The 15,765-nt window shown below is 50.8% G+C and overlaps 1 protein-coding gene across 2 annotated transcripts in view; it reads left to right on the top strand.

Moving 5' to 3' along the window:
- Nucleotides 1–14,881, top strand: part of DNAJC7 (DnaJ heat shock protein family (Hsp40) member C7) — a 35,014-nt gene extending 20,133 nt beyond the window's left edge. For both annotated transcript variants that reach the window (XM_062215411.1, XM_062215410.1), the window contains exons 6-14: nucleotides 5,031–5,149; nucleotides 5,809–5,962; nucleotides 6,407–6,571; nucleotides 7,376–7,467; nucleotides 10,573–10,646; nucleotides 11,321–11,467; nucleotides 11,704–11,856; nucleotides 14,109–14,171; nucleotides 14,567–14,881. In XM_062215411.1, coding sequence (XP_062071395.1) covers nucleotides 5,031–5,149; nucleotides 5,809–5,962; nucleotides 6,407–6,571; nucleotides 7,376–7,467; nucleotides 10,573–10,646; nucleotides 11,321–11,467; nucleotides 11,704–11,856; nucleotides 14,109–14,171; nucleotides 14,567–14,604 — 1,005 coding nt within the window. In that variant the 3' untranslated portion in view covers nucleotides 14,605–14,881. The remainder of the gene's footprint in view (nucleotides 1–5,030; nucleotides 5,150–5,808; nucleotides 5,963–6,406; nucleotides 6,572–7,375; nucleotides 7,468–10,572; nucleotides 10,647–11,320; nucleotides 11,468–11,703; nucleotides 11,857–14,108; nucleotides 14,172–14,566) is intronic.
- The last annotated feature ends 884 nt before the right edge of the window (nucleotides 14,882–15,765 follow it).

Genomic DNA, 15,765 nt, shown 5'->3' on the forward strand with positions numbered 1-15,765 from the left:
TGTGATAGTGCTTTGAAAGTTTATGTGTCAGAAGAGTTGACAGATCTGAAACACAGGAGAGGTATAAGGGTTCTAGGTACGTTTCTAGAACTTGTAGTTGTTAGGACTGATCTATCTAGTTCCCAACTCGTGTCCTTAGATGGCACTTAGCTTTTCAAAAGAGAGGCCGGCGCCGCGGCTCACTAGGCTAATCCTCCGCCTTGTGGCGCCGGCACACCGGGTTCTAGTCCCGGTCGGGGCACCGATCCTGTCCCGGTTACCCCTCTTCCAGGCCAGCTCTCTGCTGTGGCCAGGGAGTGCAGTGGAGGATGGCCCAAGTGCTTGGGCCCTGCACCCCATGGGAGACCAGGAGAAGCACCTGGCTCCTGCCATCGGATCAGCACGGTGCGCCGGCCGCAGCGTGCTACTGCGGCGGCCATTGGAGGGTGAACCAACGGCAAAAGGAAGACCTTTCTCTCTGTCTCTCTCTCACTGTCCACTCTGCCTGTCAAAAATAAAATAATAATAAAAGAGAGTAGAGCTGGCCCCAAAAGGTTAAAAAAAAACACTGATGAGGAAGAGATTTTCAGGGTTACATAAAAGAAGTTTGTGAATAGCGTCTGAAGAAGGGAGTCGTCCCTCCCTGTGTGGGAATTTCTGTAGCAGGTACTCCATGAATGTTTGGTAAAAGGGTAAGGTAAGAATCACTCTGAACTCACACTGAGTTTGACCTGGTAATAATACATCTGAGCACGGCTGATGCAGAGTCCTAGCATTAACTTATGAGCATCCCTCCTCTGACCATTGAGTTTAATAATCACAGTGTCATTGTAGTGTGATTCATAAGTTTGTTTTGTTTGGTTTGTGTGTGTGTGTGTGTGTGTGTGTTTGGAAAGCAGTTCTGCCTACTGTCACGTTTTCTGGGGCTTACATAGGCAAAAGCTTTGTCTCCAAAGGCGGTCTTTTGGGTTTCTTTTCTCTTGCCCACTCTGCAGCCAGAATTCTGAGTTTGTGACAGAATCCTCTGTTTGTGACATCCCAGCCCCCCCACTGTAGCTCATGGTGATGTCACAAATGAAGAATTATGATCCTGGCAGGGGAAACAGATGAACTTAGAAGAAACAAAGATCTTCTTTGCCTGCAGCTGTCCCCAGTGGGGACATGGGAGGTGGGGGTGGCAGGGAAGCACTGAGCGCTCCCCAGGATGGGCAGATCCATCGCTGCACAGAATGTCGCCCTGTGAAGGCAGCAGGGTGTGGCCACTGAGATTGCATGACTTCTGCCCTCTCCTTCCATCTGAGGGACCAGATTTGGCACCACACTCTGCGTAATACCGAGGTTCACTGTTGCCCTTGCTGCGGCTTTGACTCTTGAGGAGGTATTCTCATTGGTGCTTACCTGCTTGCCCATATTTTTTAATTCCAGTTTTTGGTACAATGATGGTGTCCCATTCAACTTAACCTTACCTTCATCTATCCAGTTATGAATTCTTAGGGTAGCGGCCTGCCTGCCTGCCTTCCTTCCTTTTTATTTATTTATTTATTTATTTACTTGAAAGGCAGAGTTAGTTGTGGCTGGAGCTGTGGCGTAGTAGGCTAAACCTCCACCTGTGGCACTGGAATCCCATATGGGTACCAGTTTGTGTCCCATTCAACTTAACCTTACCTTCATCTATCCAGTTATGAATTCTTAGGGTAGCGGCCTGCCTGCCTGCCTTCCTTCCTTCCTTCCTTTTTATTTATTTATTTGAAAGGCAGAGTTAGTTGGGGCTGGAGCTGTGGCATAGTAGGCTAAACCTCCACCTGTGGCACTGGAATCCCATATGGGTACCAGTTTGTGTCCAGGCTGCTCCACTTCTAATCCCACTCGCTCTCTGCTATGGCCTGGGAAAACAGTGGAAGGTGACCCAAGTGCCTGGGCCCCTGCACTCACGTGGGACCTGGAAGAAGCTCCTGGCTCCTGGCTTCAGATCTGCTCAGCTCTGGCCTTTTTGGCCATCTGGGGAGTGAACCAGTAGATGGAAAACCTTTCTCTCTGTTTCTGCCTCTCTCTGTAACTCTACCTCTCAAATACATAAAATTAAAAAAAGAAGGCAGTTATACAGAGAGGTCTTCTATCCGCTGGTTCACTCCCCAGATGGCCACAGTGTCCAGGGCTGGGCCAGGCCAAAGCCAGGAGCCAGAAGCATCTTCCTGCCTCCCACATAGATACAGGGACCCACGCACTTGGACCATCTTCTGCTGCTTTCCTAGACACATTAGCGGAGAGCTGGATCTGAAGTGGAGCAGCTGGGAATCCTATCAGGTGCTGGCATTACAGGCATTGGCTTTTTTTTTTTTCTTTTTACAGGCAGAGTTAGTGAGAGAGAGAGAAAAAGGTCTTCCTTCCGTTGGTTCACTCCCCAAATGGCCACTACGGCCTGTACATTGCGCTGATCCGAAGCCAGGAGCCAGGTACTTCCTCCTGGTCTCCCATGTGGGTGCAGGGCCCAAGGACCTGGGCTATCCTCCACTACCTTCCCGGGCCATAGCAGAGAGCTGGCCTGGAAGAGGAGCAACCGGGACAGAATCCGGCACTCCGACCGGGACTAGAACCCAGGGTGCCGGCGCCACAGGTGGAGGATTAGCGTACTGAGCCGCGCCGCCGGCCCCAGGCATTGGCTTTAAATGCTATGCCACAACGCCGGCCCCTAACGGGTATTCCTAAGTCTTTATGTTCCTTCTGCGGTTTTGGTTTATATATATAAAATTCAGGTTATAACATTTCTTTTTGCATGAAAGATAGTACAATCTACACCATTGCCCTTGTGTTTTCCCTGATTGGATTGTGAAAGTCTGGTCAGTACACAGAGAGGCTGTTGCCACTTAGAGCTTCTTAGTGCTCCATTATGTTAAATATCTACATTCCGAACGGGCCTCCTGTTGGTATCTAATCCTAAGTGTGTAGATCACATTTCTTTCTTTTCCATGGCCAGATTCTTAGAGGGAATGGCTGTCCCTAAACTCCAGACTTCTCGTTTGAGTTAATCATCCTTCTTTTTTTTTTTAAAATTTATTTATTCATTTGAAAGGCAAAGTGATAGAGGAACAGAGAGAGAGAAGAAATTTCCATCTGCTGGTTCATTCCCCAAATGGCTACAGCAGCCAGGGCTGGTTCAGGCTGAAACCAGGAACCTGGAACTCCTTCTGGATCTCCCACAAGGGTGGCAGGCACCCACACACTTGCTATTCTCTGGACTTGAACCAGCACTCTGGTAGGGATGCCAGTGCCACAGTACCAGCCCTGAGTGAATTGTCTTGAGGAGAATATGATTCAGCAAGAGCAGCCAAGCCAAAAATGTGGAAAGAGAAAAGGGGAATGTCTGGAGACCGTTCACGAGACTGAAGGAGTGAACTGATCCACTCTGTGTAGTGCATGTGTGGCTTATGCTTTGTAAAATAGCGTGCTGAGAATTGTAACCTGATGCAGCTCATTTATATCCATTTAAATGAACTATTTCATTGGTCAATTTCCGTATTAAGAAAATCAGTGGAAAGGAAGCCACCGTGGTGCTTGGTGAGGGCCTGGCCTTGGCGGGAGAAGGAAGAAACTTGGCAGTCGCAGTACCAGGGAGCGGTGGTTCTGTGCCAGCCAGTGTTGCTGGTCCTTGTCTTGCTTAACAGACTGTCTGTCATGATGAGTTAAGCAGAGTAGCAGGTAGCAGTATTTGTGAGCAGAGTGAGAGTTTTGAGCACTCAGTATGGCTGTGACGCCATGGAGGCAGCTTAGCATGGTGACTAAAATTGATTCCTGTTTGTGTTGCTAACTAGCTTTGGCAACCGTGAACCTTCGTTCTCTTTGTCTCAGTAAAGCTAATGTTACGAATTTCATAAAACAGTCGTGAGGATTAAATGATTAACATATAAAGTGTTAAGTAAATGTTATCATTTGGAATAACTGCTTTCAGCTTTCATTTTATTATTATTTTTTAAGATTGATGAATTTGAGGCCGGTGCCGCGGCTCAATAGGCTAATCCTCCGTCTATGGCGCTGGCACACCGGGTTCTTGTCCCAGTTGCCCCTCTTCCAGGCCAGCTCTCTGCTGTGGCCCGGGAGGGCAGTGGAGGATGGCCCAAGTGCTTGGGCCCTGCACCCCATGGGAGACCAGGAGAAGCACCTGGCTCCTGGCTTCGGATCAGCGCGGTGCGCCGGCCGCAGCGGCCATTGGAGGGTGAACCAACGGCAAAAGGAAGACCTTTCTCTCTGTCTCTCTCTCAATGTCCACTCTGCCTGTCAAAAATAAAAAAAAAAAGGATTGATTAATTTGAAAGGCAGAGTGACAGCGATCGTCTGTCTTCTGTTTCATTCCCCAAATGGCTGCAATGGCTAGGGCTGGACCAAGCCAAAGCCAGGAGCATGGAACTTGGGCCATTTTCTGCTGCTTTACCAGGCGCATTAGTGGTGACCTGTATCAGAAGTAGAACAGTTGGGGCTTAAACCAGCATTGCATATGGATGCTGGTATTGCAAGCAATGGCTTAACGTACTTTCCTCGTTTTAGTGATTTAATCTAATGAATTAAGTATTTTTTTTTTGCTTAGATATTACTTTCTCTTTTTTTATGATTTATTTATTTGAGAGTGGAGTTACAGAGAGAGAGACAGAGACAGAGAGAAAAGTCTTCCATCTGCTGGTTCACTCCCTAAATGGCCGCAACAGCCGGAGCTGGGCCAATCAGGAGCCAGGAGCCAGGAGCTTCTTCCAGTCTCCCACATGTGTACTGTGTCCCAAGCACTTGGGCCATCTTTCACTGCTTTCCCAGGCCACAAGCAGAGAGCAGGATTGGAAGAATAGCAGCTGGGACACGAACCAGCACCCAGATGGGATACTGGCCCCACAGGCGGAGGATTAACCTGCTACTACACATATGAGTAGTAGTTGCAGCTACTTTCCTACTCAACAGCGAACCTGGGAATTTCTTTGAATTTTAACTCTGTTGGCTGTGTCAAGCTAAAGTAATGACATTTCTGGAGTGTAAAATGAAGAGTCATATTTACTGTCTTCCTTCCCCAGGTTGTTTTCTGCATGGACCGTGCCCTAGAATTTGCTCCTGCTTGCCATCGCTTCAAAATCCTCAAAGCAGAATGTTTAGCAATGCTGGGTCGTTACCCAGAGGCACAGTCTGTGGCCAGGTATGCACTCAGACCAGTTCAGCATTAAAGTGGCAGGTACTGCTGGGCCATGTGGTCCTACGGGTAGGCCACCAGGAGCTGTCAGGCCTTCCTGGGACTTAAGGCCAAAGATTAGACCAGATTTGAAAACCCAGAGCGTATGGGGGTATAGAAATACAGCAGGTACTTGTGTTGTGTAGGAAGGAACAGGTTATGAGTTTGGGGGATATTATTTGGGTTTTTTGGTTTAACTTTAGTCCTTTTCCTTCTATTCCAGGTGTTGGCAGACTTTGTCAAGGGTCAGCCTTTGCAGGCTATAGGGACTCTCTTGCAGCTACTCAACTCTGCCATTGTCATGTAAAAGGAGCCATAGATAATAGGTTAATGAAAATGTGGCTGTGTTTCAATAAAGCTTTATTTTCCAAAACCAGTGACAGGATTTAACCAGATAGGCTTGATTTGCAGCTCCTGTTGTGACACAAAAGATGTGTACTAAAGATAAACATGGGTGGTTTATTTGGGGAAGGTTTGGGAAGAATTCCTGGGTTTGTGTCAACCTTTATTTAAATACTTTGAATATTAAACATACGGTCAAGGGGAAAAGTGGCCACCCATGGTAGCAGTCATGGTGTGGACATTTCCAGGCCACAGCTGAATGTGCCCCTTTCTGGCTGTTGCAGTGACATTTTACGAATAGATTCCACCAATGCGGATGCTCTTTATGTTCGTGGTCTTTGCCTTTATTATGAAGATTGCATTGAGAAGGCGGTTCAGTTTTTTGTACAGGCTCTCAGGATGGCTCCTGACCACGAGAAGGCCTGCATTGCTTGCAGAGTAAGTTCTAGACACCAGATCTGGGTGGGAATGAAAGCTTCCTTTTGGCCCTCTGAGGTGGTCACGGTGGAAGAGTTTAGAAACATAAAGAATGTGTTAGCTCCTCTCTTTTGCAAGGGTGCTTGATCCTTTCCACTTAGTAAATGTAATCATATTCCATCAGATCCTTTCACTATCTGAGTGAGCACTGGTTCGTTTTTTCTTTTTTCCTCCTTAGTGCAAAAAAGATAGTCATGCCTGCCCTGGGGAGTAGAGGTAAACCCCAGGTAACATGGCAGGCCCATCGTCACCTTGTAAGTCTGCTTTCCCTGCCCAGTCCAGGAAGCACCAGTGGACAACATACTGGGGCAGGGTGGGAAGCTGCTGTGTGATGCTAAAAAAATGGAAATAGACTGGCCTCTCAGCGCAGTGTCTGAGACTTTCTGGATGTGCTTTTCTCTGTAGAATGCCAAAGCTCTCAAAGCCAAGAAAGAAGATGGGAATAAAGCATTTAAGGAAGGAAATTACAAGCTAGCGTATGAACTGTACACAGAAGCCCTGGGGATAGACCCCAACAATATAAAAACCAATGCTAAACTCTACTGTAATCGGGGTACAGTTAATTCCAAGGTAAGCACTTGGGGCCCATGGAGATACTTTTAAGGGTCATCAAGGAGGTCGTAGGGAATCTGCCCAATGAGGTTAATCCAGATGAAAGAGGAAAAGTCCTATCCCAGCGTGTTAGGAACTGCCTCCCGAGAGGAAAGCTGTTACCTTTTCTGCGGCATCTAGGAGCCCTTGGGGTACTTGAGTTTGGAAGAGTGTTCCTCCCTGTTTTTCTTCAAGGCCCTTTCCCTCAGGAAGAGAATGGCTGGGGGCTTTGCGATCATTTTAAGCAAATAAAACTGCTGCTTTTTGCCTACACAAGAGATCGTTTCTGTTTTAGGAGTGGTTTGTAGGAAACTATAGAGTACGAAGCAGGCCAAGTTTTTTATCCGCCTTAGCTGATGCTCACCAGGCACAGTTGAATGATGGCCTCTGAGGTGCTACCCATCATAAGGAACAGCAGGCTCCTGCTTTCTCAGAATTCTGGTCATGGAAAATCATCCTCCAGTTGACCTCTGCAAGGATGGAGGGCAGGAAACCACCCTTAGCACGTCCATGTTGGGGTTAGGTACTAGCATGGAACGGGGAGGTGTTTTATCCTTGCAGATAGCGGTGTCTGGCTTGCATGACATAGAAAAGCACCCAGTTTGCAACTTGGTGTCCTTAAGCCTCCGGAGCTGCTGGCTTTCCTAGAGAGCAGGAGCCTGGTAGACAGTTAAGGGGGCCAGCGGGACGGCCGCGCTTGAGAGTTTTGAAGCCGTGCTCCCAGCTTCTGGGCTCCCTGCATCACCACAGACGTGAAGTGTGACTGCTCTCTTTCTCCTGAAGCTTCGGAAACTAGATGATGCAATAGAAGACTGCACAAATGCAGTGAAGCTCGATGACACTTATATAAAAGCCTACTTGAGAAGAGCGCAGTGGTGAGTGCCTCCGGCGCGTGGCGGGAAGAGGGTGCTGCTGGCCTACCAGGGGAATTGCGTTGTGGATGACGAAGCAGCCCCAGGGATGTTGTGAGGTCATTTGGTCCTTCCCCCTGCCTCTAGGTGGGATTGTTCCAGCCCTAGACTATCTTTATAGACCTCCAGCGGAGGAGATTGCACAGCTCCCTCAGTCTCCCATGCCTGTGTCTAACGCCCCTCACGGTCAGTAAGTTTCCTCTGATGCCTGACCCAAATTCCTTTTGTTAAAGTTTAAATCCATTGCCTTTGGAGATTTTGTGTTGTGTTGTACACTTTTGCTCTACCTTGGCACAGTGCTTGGCACATGGGTGCTCACTCCATACGTGCTTCGTTGAATGAATGTATGGTGCTGGCAGAGAAAGGAGTGACGTCTCTTGGAGACAGTTGAGGGTTGGACTTACCCTGTTTGTTCTGGGAGAGGGAAGACAGTCTTAGCATTGGATGGGATCTAATCTAGCTCAGCCTCTTGGCAGCAGAAGGAGCTCCTTTATGAAACATGCTGGCTGGGTTGTGCAGGTTTGAGAGGACACCCTGTCTGGCAGGGTGGTTGGGAGCCGGTGTGCCCACTTGGAAGGCCCCGGTGTCGGGGGCGCTTGCTCATCTCACTCTAGGATGCGGCGGACTTGCAGACAGGAACAGGAGTGAAGGTCAGAGACCTGGGTCGGAAACCCAGCGCTGCTTGTTTCAGGTCATTTCCCAGGCAGAGCTTCCTGTCTTTAAAGTTCCAGAAGGAAGGCATGCTGGTTGTGTTCCGCTCCTCCAACACCTGACCCAGGGTGCTGTAATGGGTGCCTGATGAGCTAGTAGTGGAAGCCTTCCATCCCTGTCAGGGGAGCGGCTCCTCTCACAGACCACCTCCCATGTAGCTTTCCCCAAATTCTCACCATTTTTATGGACCATATTTTTTAAAAAGTGAATTTCTAAGTAGATGGCTAAGTGTGGGATTCTAGATTCTGCCACTCATCCATCTTTGCATGCCTCTCAAGAAACAAAACTTTGGAAGATAAGAGCACACCTTGACCCGATTAATGACTGCCTGTGACAGGTGCACAGTGCTGTGTATCTGCAGGCATTCACTGTGATCTTGTCTGGAACAGTGGAGAAGGAGAATACCTCCAGCTCGTGGGGAGGAGATAGCTGGGTGCCTGGTGCCTGCTCCATCACGGAGTGGAATCGCTGCGAAAGTAGAGCAGAGAATGGAGAGGGAATAGAAGATTCTTGTTGGCAGGATGATGGGATGGAGGATTATTTTCTTCTTGATGTGAGTGTACGGTAAACAAAAACTGGGGGTTGCTTTGATCAGATTGCTCTTTCTCTGTTCCGGAAATGACTGTCCTTGGAGTGGCTCTGCCTTTGAGACTGCCACAGGGGAAAGGTATGTGCTCCTCAGCACAGTCTCCTCAGGCTGCTGAGACGCTAAGACACATTGGAGCTCAGCTCAGACCAGAGGCCTGAGCACCATCCCTGTTTGCCTCAGCTTACCTCTCAAGTTGGGGAGATGCTGTGTGATTGCAGCATCTTCTGTCACGAGCTAGAGTTCTTCCTTTGTTTCTCTTCAACTTTTGAAAAGTAAGATGTCGGATGTCTTTGAATTCAAGATTGAAATACAAGTGCGAGTCACTGTAGCACACTGCTTGTTCAGTCCCTGATGGATGGGCCTAGAGAGTTCATCGTGGTTACTCATTTGTCAGATCATTCTACACCCAGGGCTATTACCAGTTTTCTTTGGCTTTCTTTCCTTTTTTTTTTTTTTTTTTAAGATTTATTTATTTATTTACAAGTCAGAGTTACGCAGAGAGAGAGAGAGAGAGAGAGAGAGAGAAAGGTCTTCCTTCAGATGGTTCATTCCCCAACTGAGCGCAATGGCCGGAGCTGCGCTGGTCTGAAACCAGGAGCCAGAAGATTCTTCCAGGTCTCCCATGGGGGTGCAGGGGCCCAAGGACTTGGGCCATCTTCTACTGCTTTCCCAGCTGGATGGGAAGAGGAGCAGCCAGGACTGGAATCGGCACCCATATGGGATGCTGGCACTGCAGGCCAGGGCATTAACCTGCTGCGCCACAGCGTCGGCCCCTTCTTTGGCTTTCACTTCAGGTGTTGTTACGCTTCACTCTGTAAGCGGCTCTCTGAGCTCTGAGTAGTTGCTTTTGTGTCCTGTGTCTGCAGAGCACTGTTTATTTTATTTATTTATTTTTTTTAACTCCTAAATCAAGATGTCGGCCAGAAAACTAGGTGGCTGCAATGTTGGGCTTCTCTTTCGCCAGCCAGCTGGTAGCATCGTCCCTGCCCTGGCCTCCACTGTGATCTTGTGTGGAGCTGTGTGATCAGCGGGGCCATCACCTCCCACTCCCGGCTGATGGGACCTGTTTAATTGGTAGGCCAGACTCAGTGCCAGTGACCTTACCGGGACGCAAAAAAATGCCACTGCTTCCATGGAAGAGGCACTTCAATGGGCTGGCAGCCTGTCGAGCTGGGTGCCGCACTGCCTTGGTCAGCGACCTCCTTCTAAATAGAAGCACCCCTGTGCTTCGTGTCTCTTCTCTCTCATTCACCTACACCTCTCACATTGATCTCAAAGGAAGCATTTGCCGGTAGCCTCGAACTTGACCCGTCCAGTAGCTCGCTGATCCTACTTCCACCCTGGTTTGGAGCTAGCTAGCCCCGCGTGGTTTTGGCACTGTAGGTTTCAAAGCTCTTCCATATCGGTTTCTCTCACTGGATAATCTCATTCTTGTCTCGATCCGAGTCCTCGAGTAGGTGCCTTCACATTGCCTGGGTCCCAAGGCCGTGCAGGTGTCTCTTGAGGGGCTGTGTTGGAAGGAACTTGCTTTCTTTCCACTCAGAGCAGGGCGTCACTTTGCTGGTTAGGTACAGATGCCTTGCAACCTGTCTCTTCCTTGAGGAGCTCACAGCTGGTTTTCTCACTGCTGGATTAAGAACCCCTGCTCCATGAAGTCTCCCCCTAAAGTGTGTGTCCCTTGCTTGAGCCATGCCTCTTTCCTTCCGGTGAGCCCAGAGACCACTGCTGTGTATGTCTGAGCGCTGTGACGCCTTGTATTTCCTCCTCAGTTACACGGACACAGAACAGTATGAAGAAGCAGTGCGGGACTACGAAAAGGTGTACCAGACGGAGAAAACAAAAGGTGAGGGAGACCAGAAGCCTCGGTTCTCGGGGAACAGTGTGGTCTTATCTGAAGGCGTTAAAATTGAACTTTGGTTTATTTGGTTCAGGAATCGGGATGTACCTGGAGCTTACCCTTGATCATTGGCCAAGAGGAAGTGAACAGAAATCTTGCATCAGGGCACAAAGCACCTGTTTTTTTTTTTGTTTTTGTTTGACAAGCAAAGTGGACAGTGAGAGAGAGAAAGACAGAGAGAAAAGTTTTCCTTTTTCCGTTGATTCACCCCCTAATGGCTGCTGCTGATCTGAAGGCAGGAGCCAGGTGCTTCTCCTGGTCTCCCATGTGGGTACAGGGCCCAAGGACTTGGGCCATCCTCCACTGCACTCCCGGGCCACAGCAGAGAGCTGGACAGGAAGAGGAGCGACCGGGACAGAATCCGGCGCCCCGACCAGGACTAGAACCTGGTGTGCTGGCGCTGCAGGCGGAGGATTAGCCTAGTGAGCCGCGCCGGCCAAGCACCTGTTTTCTTAACCCAAATCCTCCTTGTTGCTTTCACTTCCTTTTCTGTGCCATGAGGCTAATGTGAGGAACCTGGTGTGGCGAGCCAGGCTGGTAACTGCTGCAGTGCTGGGCTGCGACACAGCGAGAGCAACTACAGTCAGACTTGTCTATTGATGCCAAGTATCTTCCTCTAGAACACAAACAGCTCCTTAAAAATGCACAACTGGAACTGAAGAGGAGTAAGAGGAAAGATTACTACAAGATTCTGGGAGTGGACAAGAACGCCTCTGAGGATGAGATCAAGAAAGCCTACCGGAAGCGGGCTTTGATGCACCATCCAGGTAGAGCTGGGGGGGTGGGGGTCGAGTGGCGGCCTCGGTGACAAGAGCCTGCGGCCAGGCCCAGGGTGGAAGCCTTGGAGAGGTGTTTGAGCTGGAAATAAGGCGTTAGTGGGTTCTGTACCCGCCAAATTTTAGGAAGCTCCAACTTCCAAAATCAAACAGGAAGTGACCGCTATCAACTTTGTTTTCTTGAGACTCTTGATTTCATTCGAGCTCTCGCCTTGCTCTCCCCGTAGATCGGCACAGTGGAGCCAGTGCTGAGGTGCAGAAGGAGGAGGAGAAAAAGTTCAAGGAAGTCGGAGAGGCCTTCACCATCCTCTCTGATCCCAAGAAAAAGACGCGCTATGACAGCGGACAGGACCTGGACGAGGAAGGCATGAACATGGCTGGTGAGCTGCTTGGGACAGCCTGGGGTGAACGGTGGCTGTGGGGTGCTGGAGCTTTGTCTAAAGACACTCCATGGGGAGGGGCTGTGTGTCATTGGCCAGGGCCCTGTGACCTGGGCCGGCTCCCCTGCTGAAGGCCTGTAGTGTGGGAAGCGCTGGAGATGATTCATGCCCAGACCTCCAGGAGCTCAGATTAGGACTTGCAAACTGCAATTCCCAGGATCAAATTTGACCCAAGGTCTCGACAGGGTAAGAGACATGGAGTCTAACCAACGTCATCAACTGAGGCAGGTGCACTGGGTGAACACCAGCATGACACCTTCAGGGGTCTGCAGGGGGGCTCAGTCTAGGAAGCCAGAGGGGCAGGGTATGAGAGGCCAGGCCAGCAAGCCACCAGGTCGGATCTCCAACCGCCTTCAACTGGTGTGTTCAGGAATGTGGGCTTTGTCCTGTTAGCTGGGCCTCCCATGCATTCTGTAACCCCTCAGATTTAAATTTCCCAAAAAGACTCAGGTTAGCACACAGTAAGGACAGCTGCTCTGGGCTCCCTCAGAGAAAACAAAAGGCCTGGACTGTGTGCGGCGTGCGTGCACATCACGGTCTCTGATGCCAGCCCTTTCTCTCCCACTAACAAGTAAAGAGTGATGATACTGCGGGAGGGTGCTCTCTGGGTCAGGGTGGGGCACTGCTGTGTTTGGGTTTGAATGAACCTGGGTTTACAGATAAAAAGTATGTCTCCCTAGCAGGTGAGAAGGGCTATCTGCAGTGAGAAGCTATTAAAGAACTTAAGTAGGGACCTGCTAGACCAGATTGTTTTGTTTTTTAGAGATTTATTTATTTATTTGAAAGGCAGAGCTATAGAGAGGGAGGAAAGGAGAGAGAGAGAGAGAGAGAGAGAGAGAGAATCTTTCATCCTCTGGCCTACTGGCTGCAATGACAGAGCTGGGCCTGGTCAAAGCCAGGAGCCTTAACTCTATCCGGGTCTCCCTTGTAGGTGGCAGGGACTGCTTTCCCAGGCACTAGTTATAAAGCTGGATCAGAAGTGGAGCAGCTGGGACTCAAACCAGTGCCTGTATGGGATGCTGGTGTCGTAGGCAGTGGCTTAACCTGCTGCACCACACCACCAGCCCCTGGAAGTGTATTTGTGATGGCAGTGAGGGGAGGTGGTGGAGGAGGGGTGAGATGGCAGACACAGCCAGTAGGAAAGGATTGAAGGCATCATGGGGAGAGTGGACCCAGCAGGAGTTGGCTGCTGATTACATGGATTGGGAAGAGGGAAGAGATGAGTAGCTTTAGCATAGGCAACTTGTGGAGCCATGCACCAGCCCAGGACACCCAAAAGGGTAAGCAGATACATAGGCAAAGAGGACTGTTCTTCTGGACACCGTGTGGTAGCTGGTGAGGAAGTCCACCTGGCACGGTGTCGGGGCACAGCTTGGGACACCTACAGCCCATACCAGGAATGCTTACGATAAAGTCCTGGCATCTCTGCTTCCTGTGCAGCTTCCTGCTGGTGCATCCTGGGAGGCAGCAGGTGATGGCTCAAGTGCCTGGGCACCTGCCACCCATGGGAGACACCCGGATGGACTTCTGGGCTCCTGACATCAGCTTGGCCCAGCCCTGGCCATTGTGGGCATTTGGTGAACCAGAAGATGGAATTGTGTGCTCTCGCTTGCTCTCTGTCACTGTGTGTTTAAAGCAGATGAAAATTTTTTAAAATGTCAGGTTGGGGTTAGGGTTCGCAGAGTCAGACTGGAGTTAGTATTTCCAGTTCTGCAGATCTTGAGCAGTTACTTGATTCCCTGCCTGTGTTTTATGTCTATGCCTGTGTCTCTCTGACAGATTGTTGGTAGGATTAAAGATACAGTGTATGCAGAGTACTGGGACCTAGTAGCTGTTTAGTGAGCCATGGCGCAGTCTGGATGGAGTAGCAGACATGCACACAGTCAGTCCTGGCTCACTGTGGGCTCACTGGCCAGGCTCTCACCGTGCAGCGGCGTTCCCAGTTGTTGCGAAGGGGCCAGCAGAGCAGGTTGAGGCAGAGAGGGGTTTCCTTTGGCATGGCACTTGGGAGGAGAGGGGACACATTCTAGGAGCAGGATCAGGCAGGGTGCGTGTTGCACAGGGTGGGATGGATTTGCCCGCTTCTCGTCTGAGCTGGGGAAGGAGGGAAGTGATAACTGTCTGAGAAAGTGTTTCAGACACCTCTGATCTTACCTTCTCGTCCCTTCCATGTTACTTTCCCTGCTGCACAGATTTTGACGCCAACAATATCTTCAAGGCATTCTTCGGTGGTCCTGGGGGCTTCAGCTTTGAAGGTGGGTTTGTTTTCTGTTCTCAGAGTTCCCAGCTCACAGAGCGACATTGACTCCCCACCTGGGCAGCTCTTTGGGAGAGTGAGGCGTGAGCAGGGACATCTGCAGTCAGGTGCTGCTGGGGCCGGGGGAGGTCCCCACCTGGCCGCGATCGTTAGCAGCCGGAGCCGCAGGGCCAGGGAGGCGTCTAAGGGCACTGGCGTCGAGAAGCTGCACGTGGAAGGTGCACTTGCCTGCCCACTCTGGCACCCCGGGGCCCTGGTGGTGTGACGGATACCCGTGGGATTTCCTTCTTGGCCCTTGAAGCAGCCCTTGGCGACTTTTCCATTATCAGAGCAAAGACAGTCCTCCCTAGAAAACGCACAGAGCCGACTAACAAGGCTTCTCTTCCCTTCCAGCATCTGGCCCAGGGAATTTCTTTTTTCAGTTTGGCTAATGAAGGGCAGCCACCCAGAACCCAGAAGATGCAGACTCGCTGAGTTAAACCTTGAATGTGGACAGTTCCCCTCCTCTTCATCACGTCTCCGTGTACTTAGCGCAGTTTGGTTTTCTCAGTTGGATCCCGTGTCTGTGTGAGTGGGTGAAGGAAAGGGAGCCAGCGCCGAAGACTACAGGGAGGGGAGGGAGGCGGGGGTGGACAGGGAGGCAGCTTGTGAATTTTTGTTTTACTGTTTAACTTTATTAAAAAACAAGGAATAAAATGTTTTGACCCTCTCTGGCCCTTTGCTCTGGCAGCTGCTTCTTACCCTGCTGCAGTCAGTGGCCAGAGCTGAGCCCTCAGCATGGGACCGTCCTGCCCTGGGCCTGAAGGCCAGGAAGCTGCCCCCCAGGGCTGTGGGTGCCCTGTGGGTTCTGACCGCCTTTCCAAACGCAGGGAGACAGGAGTGGCCGGCAGGCCCTGGCAGCTGCAGTACCTGGTGGGGCCAGCCACAGCCACAGCCACAGCCACAGCCATTGGGAGCTGTGTCTGATCTCACACATGAGAATGGAGGTGTGCTCACCCGACAGGGCGACCTACACAGCAGCTCAGGTCTCACTGCTGACGGGGCCCCAGGGAGGAGGAGACAAGGATGAAATCCTGCCTCCCAACCCCCAGACCCTTCCAGAATGGGACTGCCACTGGGTCTGGGGCTGCTGTTGGCTCAGTGGTTGGAAACACTATTCTCAGAAAAGCACCTCGCCTCCTGCCCCTGGTTCCCTTCCTGCACACTGGGGCCCGGCTGGGGGGCAGCAGTGGCGGGTGTCGAGGTAACAGCTGGAGGCGTTCCAGGCACACACCTGGCGCTTTGCTAGCTCGCGGCCAGGGACAGGCCTCACACCAGAGCACTGACAGTTTCTCTTGCTGAGCTGCCTGCCTGCCCCTCTGTCCAGTTGTTCCCTTTGGTGCCTAGGCAGTAGTGACAGAATCCCCAAGTTAGGCCCGGGAAGCTTCCCATGGGCTATTAAGCCCCTCCCAGGAGTCAGGTCTTGCTGAGACAAATCTCTAACGGGATGGGACGGGTGGGGACGCCTGCAGGCCTGGCACCCTGGTAATGGGGACGGCGGGCTTTGTGCCCCAGGCAGCCCCCGCTTCTAAGGCCAGCCTCGCTCCGTTCTG

The sequence above is a fragment of the Lepus europaeus genome, chromosome 18, assembly GCF_033115175.1.
Source record: "Lepus europaeus isolate LE1 chromosome 18, mLepTim1.pri, whole genome shotgun sequence".
Taxonomy (NCBI): Eukaryota; Metazoa; Chordata; class Mammalia; order Lagomorpha; family Leporidae; genus Lepus; species Lepus europaeus.